Below are 15,952 nucleotides of genomic sequence, written 5' to 3'. Positions count from 1 at the left end.
AGCAGCTGCCTTGACGTAAGCATCGACGAAAGTAGCTAACGACCGCAGCCGTCAAATTTTCATACGGTTACGTAGCCCTGGCTCAACTTTTAAAACCGAGATAAGTTTGCATGACATCTTTTCAAGCTAATAAAATAATTGACTGAGAGAAAAGCCGCCGCGCGGTCGCAATGTGCGCAATCTCGCAGATAGGAGGACACCAATACAATTATCAAAGGCGCGTGCAGAGCAGATGAACCGTTGTTTAACTTATGTGACTGTCGGAAATTCCGTGCAATCTGTTATGGACGTCCAGTCGCCCTGTTATCGGGGCAACGGCGCGTCGAAACTCAGTTGCAAGCAACTGTTATTAACTGCCAGAATGCGCAAATCAATCCCAAGAAGCCAAGAGCCTCAAGATGCAGTTGGCTGACAAAAACAAACTACCCTTACCGCATTGCTGGATTTCGTAATACGCATTTCAAGCAATAAATTGCTTATTGGTCGTCATCCTCAGCCCGCCGCCAGCCTTCACGCTGATAACCTCCTTAATTATTTTTGATGTCGACATTGATACCAAGCCGGCTCCCGTCCACGAGCATTAAACCAATCCATGATACCACAAGCATCAAGCTGCAGCCATGTCCGTGTAGACCTGCTTGCAATCTGAGCCTCCTCCAAACCTCCCAACACCACTTATACCACCATAGCCATCACAGCCGCCACCACCACCTCCATCCACGATCATCATCATCATCATCATCATCATCATCATCCTCAACGGTTGCTCAGTCCACCACCACCACCACCACCACCACCACCACCACCACCACTCCCGGCAGCCACGATGTCTTAGGGACAGACGGGCCGCCAACGAGCGACGGTACCAACACCAACACCAACACCAACACCAACACCACCAACACCAACACCAACACCAACACCAACACCAACACCAACACCAACACCAACACCGACACCAGCAACAGCAACAGCAACAGCAGTAGCGACCTGGTGATTGTACTGGTAGAGCCCAAACGCGGCGAGAACATAGGTGCCGCAGCGCGCGGCATGAAGAACTTCGGGCTCCGCGAGCTCAGACTGGTGCGGCCGATGGCGGGCGCTGGTGGCGGCGGCGGCGGCGGCGGCGGCGGCGGCGGCGGTGGTGGCGGTGACAGAGCTGTTGATGCTGGCGGCGGCAGTGGGGGATGGTACTGGCCGGATGAGAAGGCGCGCGCTGTGGCGGCGAGGGCCGTCGATGTGGTGGACTCGGCCAAGGTGAACTCGGGGCTGGTTGGGTTGTGGTGCATATTGGGACTGTAGACCGTGGCGGCGTCCGCGGCTGCCATGGTGGCGGTGGCGTCGTCGGCGCCATCGCCCGTTGCCGTACCGCAGCCTGTGGCGCCACCATACGATGCCCCGATGACAGAAAACCGGGAGCGGTAGCTGCTCGCGCTGGGGCCGCTGGGCGCCGGGCGGGCGGGCAATTGAGGCCCACCGCCGCCGCCGATACCGCCGAACAGCCTGGCCGGGCTCCCAGGAACGGGAACGGCAGCGGCGGAGGCCGAGCCGCCGCCACCGGCAGCCCCCCTGGGTGCAGTGGTCAGCGGATGCGAGGTGTCATGGCTCATGGGTGATATGGGAACCCCCCCGCCTTCTCCAGCACAGGGGGCCCCCGATCCCCCAAACACAATACACACAGACACCATGATTTCACCCAGTTAGGAAAAACAAACGCGTGTACGGCACAGGTGTACGACACGCTGGATGCTGCGCTGGCGGACTTGCAGTATGTGTACGCGGCGTCAGGGCGGCCACGTGCGCAGGACAAGTTGGCGAAAGATGTCGTACTCCTACGGCAAGTGCAGGTAAGCTGCCGTACCGAGATTACGCAAACGAAAGGGTGAGTTTGCCGAAAAGGTTCCATTCGCGATTAATCTGATCACGTGCCTTTTACGTGCTTAAAGTGTATGTGTACGTATGTATGTGTACGTATATATATATATGTATGTATGTATGTATGTATGTATGTATGTATGTATGTATGTATGTATGTATGTATGTATGTATGTATGTATGTATGTGTGTATGTATGTGTGTATAACGCATCTCGCCACCTCGTGGGCCCGCAGGATTCTTTGCCGCCAGCGGGCACCCGAATAGGCGTCATGTTCGGTCGCGAGGTGAGTTTCACCCCCCCCCCTCATCACCTTCCCCCTCATCACCTTCCCCCTCATCATCACCCGCGGTGTAGCGGATCGGACAGCACTGCCGTACGTGTCAGCGAGCTAGCAGGGGACGGACGGAACAGCCCGGACACCCCTCCGTGGCCACGGGAAATATGACCACAGCAAAAACCCTCAACTTGTTTCGGTGCTGACAGATGCGACAGACAGACGCGACAGTCGGGCCCCCCGGAGCCCCCCGGCCAGGTCAAGCAGCTCACATGCGACCCTACGTGGCGCTCCCGCCAGTGTGCCGTACAACGCTTCCCCAGAACCCCCTGTCACCCCACCAGTCCCCAATAAGCCTTACCGCCCTCCACAACCTCCACAACCTCCACCAACAACTGGTCTCAGTTCTACCCTCAACACCGCCGCCACACACCACTGCGCTGCACCAGACCTCCCCCATCACACCCCTCTCTCCCTCTCCGGGTATTCTCCGGGACCGGGGTTATCTTCTCCCTTCCCCTCCTTTCTGCCCTGGCAGCACCTTCACTCGTTCGTGGTTCGTCTTTCCCCTCCCTTCCCCCTCCTTCCCTCCCCGCCCTGCCCGCAGGATAACGGGCTCTACAACGAGGAACTGGTTCGCGCCAACGCAATTCTCACCATCGACACTGACCCCTCCTTCTACTCGCTCAACCTAGGTCAGGCAGTGCTCATCGTGTGCTATGAGCTCTTCAGGTGTGCGCGCGCCTGCCCGTCCCGCGTATCCGAGCGGGGTAGACGGGGGGGTAAGAGGGGGGGGGGCACCTGCGTCCGGGGAGGGGCGGTGTGGGTGCACGGACCCATGGGGTGGTTGATCCCTCGTCACCACCCAATGGGAGGAGACATTTCCCCCCCCCAACACATACACACACACGCACGCGCCATTGAGACAGCCATGTAACTGCTAGCTGTGGCACATGGGAAGGACGAACCACACGTGCCGCATTTGCGGGAGAGGCCTCCGTGGGAACACCAAGGAGAGATCCGGGGGGGGGAGATGGGGGGGAGACCCGGGGGGAAGATTCGAGTCGTCGTCGTCGTCCTCCACTTTTTATTACTTCGTACTACCTGCATACGTGCTGTTTCGGAGCTTGCCTTACGTGTCTGTCCATGCCTGGGGTTTAACTGTCGTACAGGGCGCCCCGACGGCCTGGGCTCGGAGCCAAGCGAGACCGTGCATCCCGCCGGGAGGTACGCGTGTGCAGTACCAGCTGATGTACAGCGACTGAAGAGCGATGTCCGTACACATTTCCGTGGCACGGCACGATACGTTGGCGGCTGGAAGAGGGAGGAACTGAGGGGTGGGGTTGGAGGGGGAGCTAGGAATGAAAACACACACACACGTACATACACACACACGCACCCCACAGATAACACCCCGCACAGCACTGCAATGGCGGCGGTTACTCACAGCTGACGGACGGACTTTCCCTGGACCACTCCTCTCCCTCCTCTCCCTCCTGGCCCTCTGGCCTCGCTTCCTACACCCCGCCATCCTCCCCCCGCCCCGCCCCGCCCCGCCCCGGCCGGTAAATCCTGATGCCTCCCTCCAGAGACATCCACGTCAGCAACCTCTCTCACTAACTCATGAAGCAGCCGCAGCAGCAGCAGCAGCAGCAACAACGATGGCAACACGTCCAATGCCATCTCCCCACATTCTGAAAGCATGCGGGAGGAGGATCCGATTTGCCGTTACCGCATTGTGCTGTTGTGTTGTTCGCTTGCAGGTGGAGGGCATGCTCGACCGCCTGTTCCGCGCGCTAGACGCCCGCGCCTTTTTCAACCAGTACAACAGGGACGTACTGCAATACGCGATCCGGGGTTTCTTCGACCGAGTCAATCCGCTCAGCCGGCAGGACGTCGCGGCGGTACGACAGGTGGGACAGTGTGGGATGTCGTGTGTTTTCCACGGGGGAAATTGGGGGGTTTTTAGGGACAGGTTGATACGACATGTGCCGTAAATGCTCTGCCGGTGCGAATCTTTCCAAGTTCTTATATGTGAGTTGCATGCGGACACGAAGCTTGAGAAGACCTGGAGAGTGTTGGCCATATGTAGAATATAATATGGCGTTCGTTGATTTCGTTTTTGACGGCCGCCGCTGGCGGCTGCTGCAACCTCCTGCGGAGCTCTCTCATGCTGCTCCCTCTCCCTCAGGTCCTGAAGGCTCTGCAGCGGCCGCCGTCACCACCACCACCACCACCACCGCCTGGGGCGCAGCCGCAGCCGCCGCCGCCGCCGCCACCGCCGCCTGGGGCGCAGCCGCAGCCGCCGCCGCCGCCGCCACCGCCGCCGCCGCCGCCACCTGGCGACCCGTCGGACGCGCAGCAGTAGCAAATAGTGCCTCTTGCGTGTGGTGGCACTCCTGTGGCCGCACCGCCTCAGCGTCGAACAGTGTGAGCGCCACAGCAACAAACTCCAGCCGGAAAAACTGCATTTGAGTCCACGTGCTATGTGCCGTACAGCTGTCGTGTCAGTGGTGTGTGTTCTTGGTGTGTTCACGTGGTCACCACCACCATCACTGTCGTACAGTGTATGGTGAGTGACTTGAGTGCGCACGGCGCCATTCGGGGGTCGGTGGGTGGGTGGGGTGGGGGGTTAGGGGGCCCTGTTTACAGTCAATCCGCACCCCGCAGTCAGCAGTCAGGGAACGTGGACGTGGAGCAGACAGTTCCGCAGCCGCGCATTCACCGAACCTTCTCGCCACAAACCTTCCGTGCATTTGGGGGTGGTCCGTACGTACATCCATACCTTGCCTGCCCAGCCCCACGCGCACACCACGCCGCAACCCATACTGCGCTCACACACGCGGGTCATCCATGCATGTGCGGCTAGCTGGACATTTTCATAAAACCGCACCGAGTGGTTCGGACTCCCAGTACCCTAAGGGGCGAGAGGTGGTTACGGATATCATCTACTCGAGGTGCCATACCGCATCTCCTGAATGCGTGTGTGTGTGTGTGTGTGTGTGTGTGTGTGTGTGTGTGTGTGTGTGTGTGTGTGTGTGTGTGTGTGTGTGTGTGTGTCAGCTTCCTTCCTGTGCCATCTGTGACCTGCGAACGACTCGCCTTTGAAGTCCTTTCAAGTCCTTTCAAGTGGGTACACAGGGCCGCCAAGTGCCGCCACGCACAATAAACAGGCCTGTACTTCACGCAAGGGGCTGCTGCGCACCCAGCTCCAGGAAAGCTGACAACCGAATCGTCTTGGCCTTTCTGATCGTGATGCATCCTGACGCTTGTGCCGTTTCTCACTGAAAAGTTCCATAACTCTGTACGGCGGTGCGCGTCCACCAGTACGCTTTTTCACATTCACACATTGTCAGAATCGTGCAATGGCATCGTGTCAATAGGCATCAGAGAATCGAAGACCTATCCAACCCTTTAAGAAAATGTCGCCAACAGAGCGCAAGCTTAAGCGTGGGGGACCCCCCCCCCGTTTTCCTGACTTCCCAGCCCCAACTCCGAGCTTTTGTTTCCTGCGAACTTGCCATACAGAGTTGTGTCACGTAACCTTCCGAAGCCTCAAGAGAGCGCACGATGATGCACGACAACAACAGCTGCAGCCTGCAATGCAATGCAATGCATCTGTGGACAGGACGACCTCTGGTCGCACATCAAGTGGCAGATCACAGCACAGCACATCATAAGACAGCCGTCACCACCTTCCCTGCACCCCTCTCTGCATGCCTGGACCTACCACTGTCCCTACCCCTGGGCTGCGCCGCGCCCCTCTCCGTCATTATTAAAGGCACCGTGGCGAGAAAGCGGCAGCAAACAGCAGCACGAGCAAAGGCAGAAAGCAGCAAAAAAAAGAAAGCGGTCCATACACTCATACACCGTTGCGGAAGGAACAACTTCCCGCAATCTACCTCCTCCCCCCCAAAAAGAAACATCCCCATTTCGGGAGCCTTCCTTTCCCCCAGAATCAATATAATACCAAAGCTCAAGGAAGCGCTACTGACTCTGCCGTACACTACTGAGTCTGCCGTACAAACACATCCGAGAACATGTCTCTCGCCGCCTGCTCCAGCGCCGCGTCATGCATCAACTCCGCGGGCTCCTGCCGGCTCCCCATCCCCTCCCCCTCCCCCGCACCACCACCACCTCCCTCCACCACCATCGCCTCATCTCCCTGCGTCGTCCAATACTCCACACCCTCCACACCTTGCTGGCCGCTGTGCTGTATCTCATGCTGCTGCTGCTCTACCTCCTCGTGCTGTCGGCCCTGTTGCTGTTCTCCTATGCCTTGCTGTCCTTGCTGCTGTCCTTGCTGCTGCTGCTGCTGCTGCTTCCGGTCCGGACTCCGGCTCCCTTTCGACCGCGCTCGGGCCGACTTGGGTCGCGTCCCCGTGGCCGTCACCTTGGGACTCGAGGACCGGCCGCGACGCCCTCCGCCTTGAGGAGGCGCCGCTCCGAAACCCGTCTCCCCTTCTGAAATTCGTACTCTCCCCCCTCCTCCCAGCGCGCCACTGGAGTCCCGGCTGCCGTTGCCCTTGCTAGGACGACCGTTAGGATCATCATTACCGTTAACGTAGCCGTTACTACCGTTACCGTTGGCATCATCCTCGTCATCGCTTGCCGCCGCCACTGGACTAATGCGGCCGTCATTGGCGACGCCGACGCCGTACTGTCGCTGTTGCTGTAGCTGCGGCGGCTGTTGTTGTTGGTGTAGCTCGTCTGCTGAGCTGTCCCCGGGATCTCGTTGCGGAGATCGATCCACCCAACTGACGGTACGGAAACCGCCACGCTTCCTTAGCGCCGACATCCTCCTCGAGGCGAGGGAAGAAGTGGAGGAGCCGCGGAGCCTGGCGGCGGCGTCGCCGCCATCGCCGTCGCCGTCACCGTTGCCGTTGCCGTGCCGACGTCGAATTCCGTAACCCTCCTGACCTCGGTCACCGTCGAGATCCTCCTGCGCCTCATCGTCCGTCACCTCCGCCGCGGCCCTAGCCGCCGCCAGTGCTGCCGCCGCGGCCGCGAGGTCTGTTGCAGCAGCGGCCTCAGCGGCAACGACGCCGCTGCCGCGCGGCGCTCGCCTCGATGTCGTCCTTGACGGCGGTGCTCTGCGGCTTCCGTGGGCCTTACTTGCCGAGACGTTCCGCCGACTCTTAGAACGCGTCAGTGAACGCTCCGGGCTCTTCCGTTCCTGGTTTGACGGCTGGATGCTGAGGTGGCGGCTAGATACGCAGGGAGTTATGGGGTAGTAGTTGCCGGCGGTTGGCTGCAGTACAGGTGGAATGGCCCGTGGGTCGCTGCAGTCGCCCTCCGTAGCCACCTGCGTGACGTGGCACCGCGTTTGGTACGGCACGGAGATGCACTCCCAAAGAGTGTGTGTGTGTGCGTGTGTGACGTCGGGATTATAAAGACCCGTCGAGGGTACCCGTGATACGGCAGGCTGTACGGAATAAAGCTTTGGGCTATTAATACAGATCCGGGGGAAGCGCAGCAGCACGCGGCCCGGCCAAGTTCCGCAACTTCAATCTTCATTTGTGGTATTATCGTAATAAGAATAGAAAACTTCAGTCAGACATAATTTTTGTGTTTCTTAAAATTTAAGCATGCATGTCAAACATCAAATAAATAATAAAAAACACGAAATCAGGAGGAAATTAAACCTAAACAACGCTTTCATGTTGTGTACCCCGAGCTGCCTGCGTTTGGTTCCAATCCAAAGGCCGGAGCCGCCCAGGTGTTATCACCAGATGTATGATGTATAGGGCCCCGGGTGATGTGGCAGGACGGGAGGCGGAGGACTTTTCAGACTTCACAGGACAGGTGAAATGACGTGATGTCCCTCCCGGAGCTCTTTCCCCCAGCACTTACCTAGGTACGGCACACACACACACACACACACACACACACACACACACACACACACACACACACACACGCGCGCGCGCACACACACACGCAAGCGCACGTCCCCCCCGCCGTTCCCTACCATAAATCTTCCATTCTTTTCCTAAAAAACCCCCGTCCCTCCATTCTCCCACCCATCCGTCCCCTTCCATCAAGAAACCTTAGAAACCCCCTAAAGCCCCTAAAAACCGCAAACCAACCCTTTCACTTCCCAAACCCTGACATCCCCGTCCCCCCAAAGGTCTGTACACCCCCCCGCGCGCCACCTGCGATCCCTTGGACCTCGCCCTGATGCGGGCCAGGTGCTCCTCTTTCATCATCCCGGACAGCCACTCCGAGCGCTGCACCGCCGCCTCCCGCACCGAGTGCGCCGCCTCCACGCGGTCCAAGTCACCCTCCAGTTCCAGAACCGTCTCCTCCAAAGCCTGGTTCTGTGCGCGTGTGGGGTGGGGAGGTTGGCGTGGGGTTGGGGGGAGGGTTCAAGAAGAGGTAAGAGTTCACGCCCCGCTAAGTCCGCTTGGACGAAATGCCAAGGGTGTGTATATATTTAAATGAGGCCCCCAGTGTTTGTATGTTTGTATGTATGTGTGTATGTGTGTCGTACCCTCGCGTTTATTTGCCTCATGTCCCGCTCCATCTCCCGCATGTTGTTATCGAGATCCGCCACTTCCAGCTGGGCCCTCTGGAGGGCGGAGTGGGTGGCAGCTAGCTGCCGCTCAGCCAGCGCGGCCCTGGCAGGAAAGGGGCGGGAGGGGGGGAGGGGAGTGGTGGGCTTTGGGGAGCGAGGGGGGGCCCGCAGGGGCCGGAAAAGGGCAGAAGGTAGTGACCGGAAGGAGTAGAATGGGGGACCTGAGAAAATTGGGGTTGCGACGCGCGCGGCGAAGTGAAGTGAAGTGAAATGAAGAGTGAAGTGAAGTGAAGTGAAATGAAGAGTGAAGTGAAGTGAAGGCAAGGTGAGGGCGAGAGCCGAGGATGGAGGCCGGAGACGGAAGCGAACGAGGAGGAGGCGCTGAACACTGTCATGGAAAAAGCTGTATAAAACTGTTTATACGAACTGTTAAAAACTTGTTTTTTTTAAAAGTTGTTTTAAACGGTTAAAACGGTTAAAAGAGCTGAAATCCCCCACTCTCCCCTAACCTCCCCCCTTTTCCACCCCGCCCCTGTACCTGTCCATGGCCTCCTCCGCCGCCTGCTCCAACCTCTCGGTAATGGCCAGCAGTGTCGTGGTGTACGACCGCTGCATCTCGTACGCCCGCAGCGCCGCCGCTAGCGCCGCCAGGTGCGGGGATCCCGCCCCCGAGGCGCACCTTAACAGCGCCAGCAGCCAGGCCACCTCGCCCAGCAGCAGATCCACACCGGCGGCGATCAGGAAACCTGCGTCGGGGGGTATGCGGGGGTCTGCGGGGAAGGGGCAGAGGGGTTTTGGCGTTTTAGGGTTTTTACTTAACAGATTTAGGGTGCATTGACTGCACATGTGTATGTATGTATGTATGTATGTATGTATGTATGTATATATGTATGTATGTATGTATGTATGATGTGTGAAACAGGGGGGTGTATCTTCGCCCGTGGCAGCTACCCTGCGAAACCCTGCCTTCCCCGGTATTTCGGGGCACCCTCATCCAGTCACCCTAGTCAACTTCTCAGTGGATCGCTCAGGTTCCGCACCCACCACCAGCATCCAACGGAATCTGCCGGGTCGACAGCGGCCCAACTCCATTCCTGGTCGGCTCGCAGGTTAACTTTATCCCAGGTCACCACCGTCCATCAACTAGGGGCGCAATGCCTTCCACCATCGGAAGGACTTTTGACCCTAATGGGTATCGATCCCGGGATCTCCCGGGGGCAATGGTCGCGCATTACCAGTAGTGCCAAACCCTAGTATGTATGTATGTATGTATGTATGTATGTATGTATGTATGTATGTATGTATGTATGTATGTATGTATGTATGTATGTATGTATGTATGTATGTATGTATGTATGTATGTATGTATGTATGTATGTATGTATGTATGTGTGCAGGATTAGGAAGACCGCTTCCGCAGTCAGTCGTGGAAGCGTGTACTATCGGCCGTGTACGATTTTTGTTTAAAAGGTTCTGAATAAAAATGTTGATGTAGTTTTGATTTGAATGATGAAGGGGGGGCGCTGATGGGGGCCTTTCCAGTGAAGCCCTTGAACACATATTGTACGTAAAGCCGTACAGGGTTGAACACATATTGTACGTAAAGCCGTACACGGTTGATCTGTGACGTACAATGGTTTCAAGATGTACCTTGCAGCATCATGAGCGCCAGTTTCGCCAGGAAATAAAGAGCCTGTTCCGTGTGTTTCGGCTCCAGGGTCGCTGCCACAGCCGCCCGTACGGCATTGCCGTGCACTGCCGCCTCCATTGCCGCTTCCTTCACCTCCGCCATGCCGGCGCCGCTGCCGTCTTCGTCAATGACTTCAACCAGCCGCTGAAGTCGCTCAAAACCGCCGGCGCGATGCCCCCGGCGGTGGCGACTGTGTACGGCGCCGTGGGCGCCCGCCGCCGCCGCCGCCAGCAACGCCGCGGACGCGCCACCGCCGCGAGTGGAGTCGCCAGAATCCGTCGAAGGCCGCTTGTCGAAGGCATCCATCATGTCGATTCGTGATGCGTGTGAATCGAGCAGCTGAATGACGAGCGATTCTAAAAGCGCCCAGGCGGGATCGAGCCCGGGACCTGATGGACGTTGCAGACTTGCTACAGAGAGGCTGGAAAGCTTGCGGTTAGGCTGCAAGGGATGACCAGTCCGGGGAGATATCGCCAGCTGCGGTGGCGGCGCGACACCGTTAACACCGCCGCTGTACGACGGGTACGACGAAGACGGCGGCGATTGGAAGGCACTGAGACCAGCGTCTCCGACGGCGCCGGACAGAGAAGCCCCGGTATCGAAACCGCTACCTGACGCTGCGGTTGAGGCTCGTCGTGGAGTAGTATATCCTTTGTACGACGGCCTGGCTGACAACGGTTCCATACCATTTGCCAGAGGCAGTTGGTAATTCTGGTAATTCTGGTAATAGTAGTTGTCATAACTCGCATTAGGACCGCCTCCGTTGGGGGCTGCAGATCCTAATGTGCAGCCGCTGCTGGGCCGTCGTACGGGGTACGGCGGCAGCGCCTGGGAGCCGGCGCCGCCGTCGGCGCCGCCGCTTTCGGAGGCGACGTGACCCGGCTCCGAAACCCCGCTGGAACCTGTATCTGCCAGGGCCTCCGCCGCAGCCCGTCGCAAGTCATCTGTATCCTGACCCACAACGATCTGTACGACAGAAACAAACCACAACGGTAACATCGTCAGTAATCATCAGTATATCCAAACCCCACAGAAACGTGTATTTCCAAACGCCGTACTGCCGTACCTGTAGTTTCTTCCTCATTGATGCAACCGCCTCCTCAAGTTGCTCCAGACCCGCCACGCCGCTCTGCGCCGCCGTCAAGTACTCGTGCGCTGCCTCCAGCGGGAACGCTGGCGGAGGAGGAGGAATGACAGAAGTACGGCGGCCGTCGGGTCCCAGCTCCACCCTGTCGTACCGCCGTAGCGCCATGATACGCGCATCGACCTGCCCGCCAGGGGTATACGCCGTACGCTTGTACGATTACAGCTTTGAACAGGCGGAAAAACACATAGTCCTCACGGTCTCGGATCATCACTAACATTATTAACATCATCGTTATTCACCCGAAAAGGAAGAAGAGAAAACGAGCATGTCGTACTCGTATTGCCGTACTCGTCACCTCACCTGCGCCAGCACCGAACCTCCCTCCTCCAGCCCGCCTTGCATCGCGTTCGCGCAACTGAATCGGCTCAGCTCGTCCAAGGCTCGACGAAGCTGCCACACGGCACGCTCCGCTACGCCACACCTCCGTGCCGCCGCCCCGTCACGAAGCTGGGCCGGGCTCTGGTAGCTGGGTTCCGGAGCAGGTGGGCCGGACGGAGCTTGCTGTCCATCGCCGTGTGGGAATCCCCCCGCTGCCGTCGCCGCCGCCGTCGCCGCCGCCGTCGCCATCGCCGTCGCCACAGTCGCCGACTCATCAATTTTACCTGGCATTTTTTCCACAGGCAACAATTCTCTATGGGTCGGTAAAAAAGGGATGGCCCAATATTTGCGCGTGCATGTATGCAAGTGTACGGCACACGTGTAGTACGGCAGTAGTAGGCAATACAAGGTAACACACCCGGTGATTCGTCGCGGCTGCTACTGCCGCCAACTCCGCCACTGCCGCCGGCTGAGGATGTTCCCTCCGCATTTAGCGCCGCCAAGGCCGGCGTCCAACGGGCTCCCCACCGGCCGAGACCGCCGTACGATGTCGGCGACGCGGAGCGGCTACCACCGCGGCCGCCACTGCCCTCGCCATCACTATCCGCATCCGCATCATCCGAATCGGAGCCCTAGAAATAGCAGTAACAGCAGTAGCAACAACAGTAGCAATAGCAGGCGCAGTAGCAGCAGCAAGAACAACAACGGCAGTAGCAGCCGGAGAGGTTATGAATGGGCAATGGTTTTGCCTGGTGTACCCTAGCGGGGCCCGTATGGCGGCGGAAAGACCCTCTGTGCGCGGGTAAGGTGACATGACGATGAGGCGGCGGCGGAGCCTTAGTTTGAGGCATTTTTGAGGGGCAGTAGCTGTCGTACATCAGCGGATCAGACGACATCCACCCCAAGCTGTATACACATACATGTATACAGAGACAGAGACAGAGAGGAGAGGAGAGGAGCACGGAGAGAACTACAGCCCGGGGGCTGGGGGCCCCAGGGGTCTCTAAGGAACGGCGGTAGTGGAGCGCTTACCCCGGGACCAGGTCGGCGGATGCGGGGCGACCCCGCCGCCGCCGCCAGCGCGCCCAGCCGCCGGCCTTCTTGCTGCTTGTGCACCGCCGCTCTCCCGGCGCGTTCCATAATGGCCCTGTACCGCTCCCGCGGCGTCGCCGCCACCGCCGTCGCGAGCTGTACGGCACCGCCGTGCTGCGACGGCGTCAAGAGCTCCCCTGATAGCGACCTTCCCCCGGCCAGCTGCGGCGGTAACGGAGGCTGCCACCACTGCTGTTGCTGCTGCTGCTGTTGCTGCGTATACGGATATGAGTTCGAGTACAGCAAGAACCCCGCGTCAGCAGAACCTTTGCAAGACGCCCGGGGTTGGGCCGTCAGCGCGCCACCGCTACTGCTGACGCCCGGAGAGGGCCGCCCGGCAGTAGCCTGCTGTTGCTGCTGCGGCGGCGGCGGCAATGGCAGCTGCAGCAGCGGCGGAGGGTGGGGAAGCTGCTGCTGCTGTTCTTGACGAAGCCTTCCGGAAGAACTCAATCGCAACTCGGGACTCGGTTCGCCATGGGACGCGTTGAACACTGTTTCACCTGTGGTGGCGGCGGCGGCGGCGGCGGCGGTGGACCGGCCGCTGCCTGGACGCGGTAGCGGCCCCGCCGCCGTCAGTGGTCCAACCCGCGCCGCTTGCGTTGTCGGCGTCGGAAGGCGGAACGACACGACGGAGACACCACGGCCCGACGTGCCGTCGCCCCTGCCGCTGCCGTCGGGCTGCGTTGCGACCGCCGCCGCTGCCGCCGCCAGCCCTGGAGAGCTAAGCAAGACATCGCCGCTCCCGTGTGGTGAGTTCATGGTCGTTGGCGGACCCAGCGACGGCAAAGTGCTGGCCGACTGGCAGCTCCCGCCATCCTCGGCGAGCCTGCTTACGTCATCCTTTCCAATGGCGTTGCCGTACACGGCACTGGGGCTGCCGTTGTCTCCGCCGCCGCCGGACAGCCACGGCGACGGTGACGGTGACGGCGGCGATGACGACGGCGACGGCCACGCCTGTGGCTGCGCTTGGTACGGCCCGTACATTCCAAGATCTTCTACCAACTGAAGATTTACGGCGGCTTGCAACGGAACTGGGGGCTGGTGACATCGCTTGGAGGGCTGCTTAGCAGTCCCCGGTCGTAGACGTACATGCAGGCTGACGGCGCCGCCGCCACTGCCGCCGCTGCTACCTGCCGTCGATACGCCGTCGCCGCCGTATGGATGATAACATCGCCCCGTACGACAATAATGTCGTACCGCGTGGAACCGGTCCCAGGGCCCAAGTGCCGTCGCCGTGGAGTCAATTGAGGAGAGAAGATTGGGTGCCGTACAGCCGTACAGGTTCAGAAAGGGCATGGCAGTTCTGATGGCGAGGGGGTTAGTGCAAAAGAAAAACTCTCTCGCTGACCCCAAAGGTGGTTACTATCCTGCCCCACCTTACACAACTTCCGATGTTTCCTAACTATCAACACCCCTGCTCCTAATTAGGCTCGTAATTAAGCTCTCTGGCCACTGTGCAGCCTCTGGGCTGTGAGCCCTCCCTTACCCCTCACCTCGGCTGCTGCTGGCGGAGCTCTGCGCCAGCGCCGCGGCCACTGCGACCCGAGCTGGCAAGGGGTGGCTCTGAGGGCCGCGGCGACTTACACGACTGCTTCCGTCAACGTTGCTGGCTCCTTTGCCGCCGCCGACAGCAACGCTGCTGCTGGCGGCGGCCGCGGCGGCGGCGGTGCCTGCTGAGGAGACCCTGCCGTCTTGCTTTGCTTTGGGACGCGGGGCCAGCTGCACGCCAGCTCTGTGGAGCACGTCGGCTGCGGGCGGCGACCCACGGGTCAGGACAAGATTTGGGTTAAGACGAACCACTGGCAATTGAAGCAGAACCCCGAGATGGTCGGATACTCCAGGTAAGCGTGGGGGAAGGAGACCTTGGAGTAGCTGGGTCGCGCGGGGTGCATGTGGCTATGTGGCTACCAGGGATTAGGCTGAGGTTGGTATGTACGAATGACTCTTAAGGTTGTATGTATGTATGTTAGGGCTTTTAATGCAGTTATTGATGATACTGGGTTGCGGTACTGGGGTTAGTAGGCGCGAGTTTAGTACGGATGAGGTGACGGGCGTGTGCTGAGAGGAGGAGCTGTGCGGGCCGTGAAGGCGCGATGTTGCGGACGGCCGATGTTGTGTACCGGCGCTGTGTGGAGATGGCTTGTGCGGGGTCCGTGGGGTGAGTCCCTGCTCATTACTTCCTTATGGGATAATTGGTGTTGGCTGGTAATGCGTTGCTAGTTTGCTTTTTGCCGGAGAGGCGGTTATATCCGTTATGTACCTTGCCAGAGCACGTCGGGTGTGAAGTCTGGCAGGCCGACGCGGTCGAGAACCTGGACATGGTTGATGGAAACAGGAAGGATGATCGATGGTTAATGGCCATCGACGCCAGGACGGGGCATATCGTTTCGTGTAACAGACACCACGCTCACCTCCCAATGCCGTGTCCAGCCCGGCCGATCTCCCTGCGCTGTGCTCATTGACGTTCAGCCCTCAGAATGTCATTTCTTATAGCGAAGTTCTGAGTGTTCGTGTGGCTAGCTAGGTCGACAACTTGCGAATGACTAACAGCAACGGCGCAACAAGCGTCAAGACATAAGCTGAATTTATTAGACTACATTGTTGGTGACAATGTTTACAATTACAGAAACATAGTCCGTTTTAGGAGTTCAAAATAATCGTGAACGCTTCTCCTTAGTTAATACGATATATTTAGTGCCCATCAGTGGTATCAGGGTAACGAATTTATATGGAGGATGGTTTCAAGCACTAGTCTGGCCGGCTTGGCACAACACAGAAACGCGGGCCGTACGTAACTGACCCCAGGCATTACAAGCAATGGCATCAATTACAATATTTAATTTGATACATAACATCCAAATTTATATTATGTTACCTGAAATAGGCCTTAGAATGGAGCCATGGACAAGGAGGCAATAGGAGGCAATAGGAGAAACGCGCCAACGCCTATGTATTTTTCTATAAATTACATTTATAAATCATTAGAGAACGATCCTAAGTTGCAACAATTTTCCCCTTTCCTGGACTGACCCCAG

At 58.7% G+C, this 15,952-nt stretch overlaps 2 protein-coding genes across 2 annotated transcripts; one reads left to right on the top strand and one right to left on the bottom strand.

Annotated features, from left to right (window-relative positions):
- Positions 1–540: 540 nt before the first annotated feature.
- Positions 541–4,521, top strand: VOLCADRAFT_117907 (uncharacterized protein; the record flags this gene model as incomplete). Its single annotated transcript, XM_002951736.1, has 7 exons — positions 541–1,257; positions 1,731–1,847; positions 2,112–2,162; positions 2,761–2,885; positions 3,326–3,380; positions 3,917–4,066; positions 4,345–4,521. 7 exons carry the CDS (start codon positions 541–543, stop codon positions 4,519–4,521), a joined length of 1,392 nt encoding a protein of 463 aa, XP_002951782.1.
- A 1,638-nt stretch (positions 4,522–6,159) lies between these two features.
- On the bottom strand, positions 6,160–15,376 carry VOLCADRAFT_92280 (uncharacterized protein; the record flags this gene model as incomplete). Its single annotated transcript, XM_002951641.1, has 14 exons — positions 6,160–6,519; positions 6,916–7,458; positions 8,309–8,473; positions 8,647–8,773; positions 9,209–9,416; positions 10,321–11,326; positions 11,427–11,627; positions 11,808–11,966; positions 12,858–13,013; positions 13,418–13,462; positions 13,503–14,047; positions 14,411–14,665; positions 15,178–15,229; positions 15,329–15,376. The coding sequence occupies 14 exons, from the start codon at positions 15,374–15,376 to the stop codon at positions 6,160–6,162; spliced, it is 3,870 nt and encodes a 1,289-aa protein (XP_002951687.1).
- Between the last annotated feature and the right edge of the window lie 576 nt (positions 15,377–15,952).

The sequence above is a fragment of the Volvox carteri genome, assembly GCF_000143455.1.
Source record: "Volvox carteri f. nagariensis unplaced genomic scaffold VOLCAscaffold_25, whole genome shotgun sequence".
Taxonomy (NCBI): Eukaryota; Viridiplantae; Chlorophyta; class Chlorophyceae; order Chlamydomonadales; family Volvocaceae; genus Volvox; species Volvox carteri.
The sequence above is the reverse complement of the archived record's forward strand: the minus strand, read 5'-3'. Positions and strand labels throughout refer to the sequence as shown.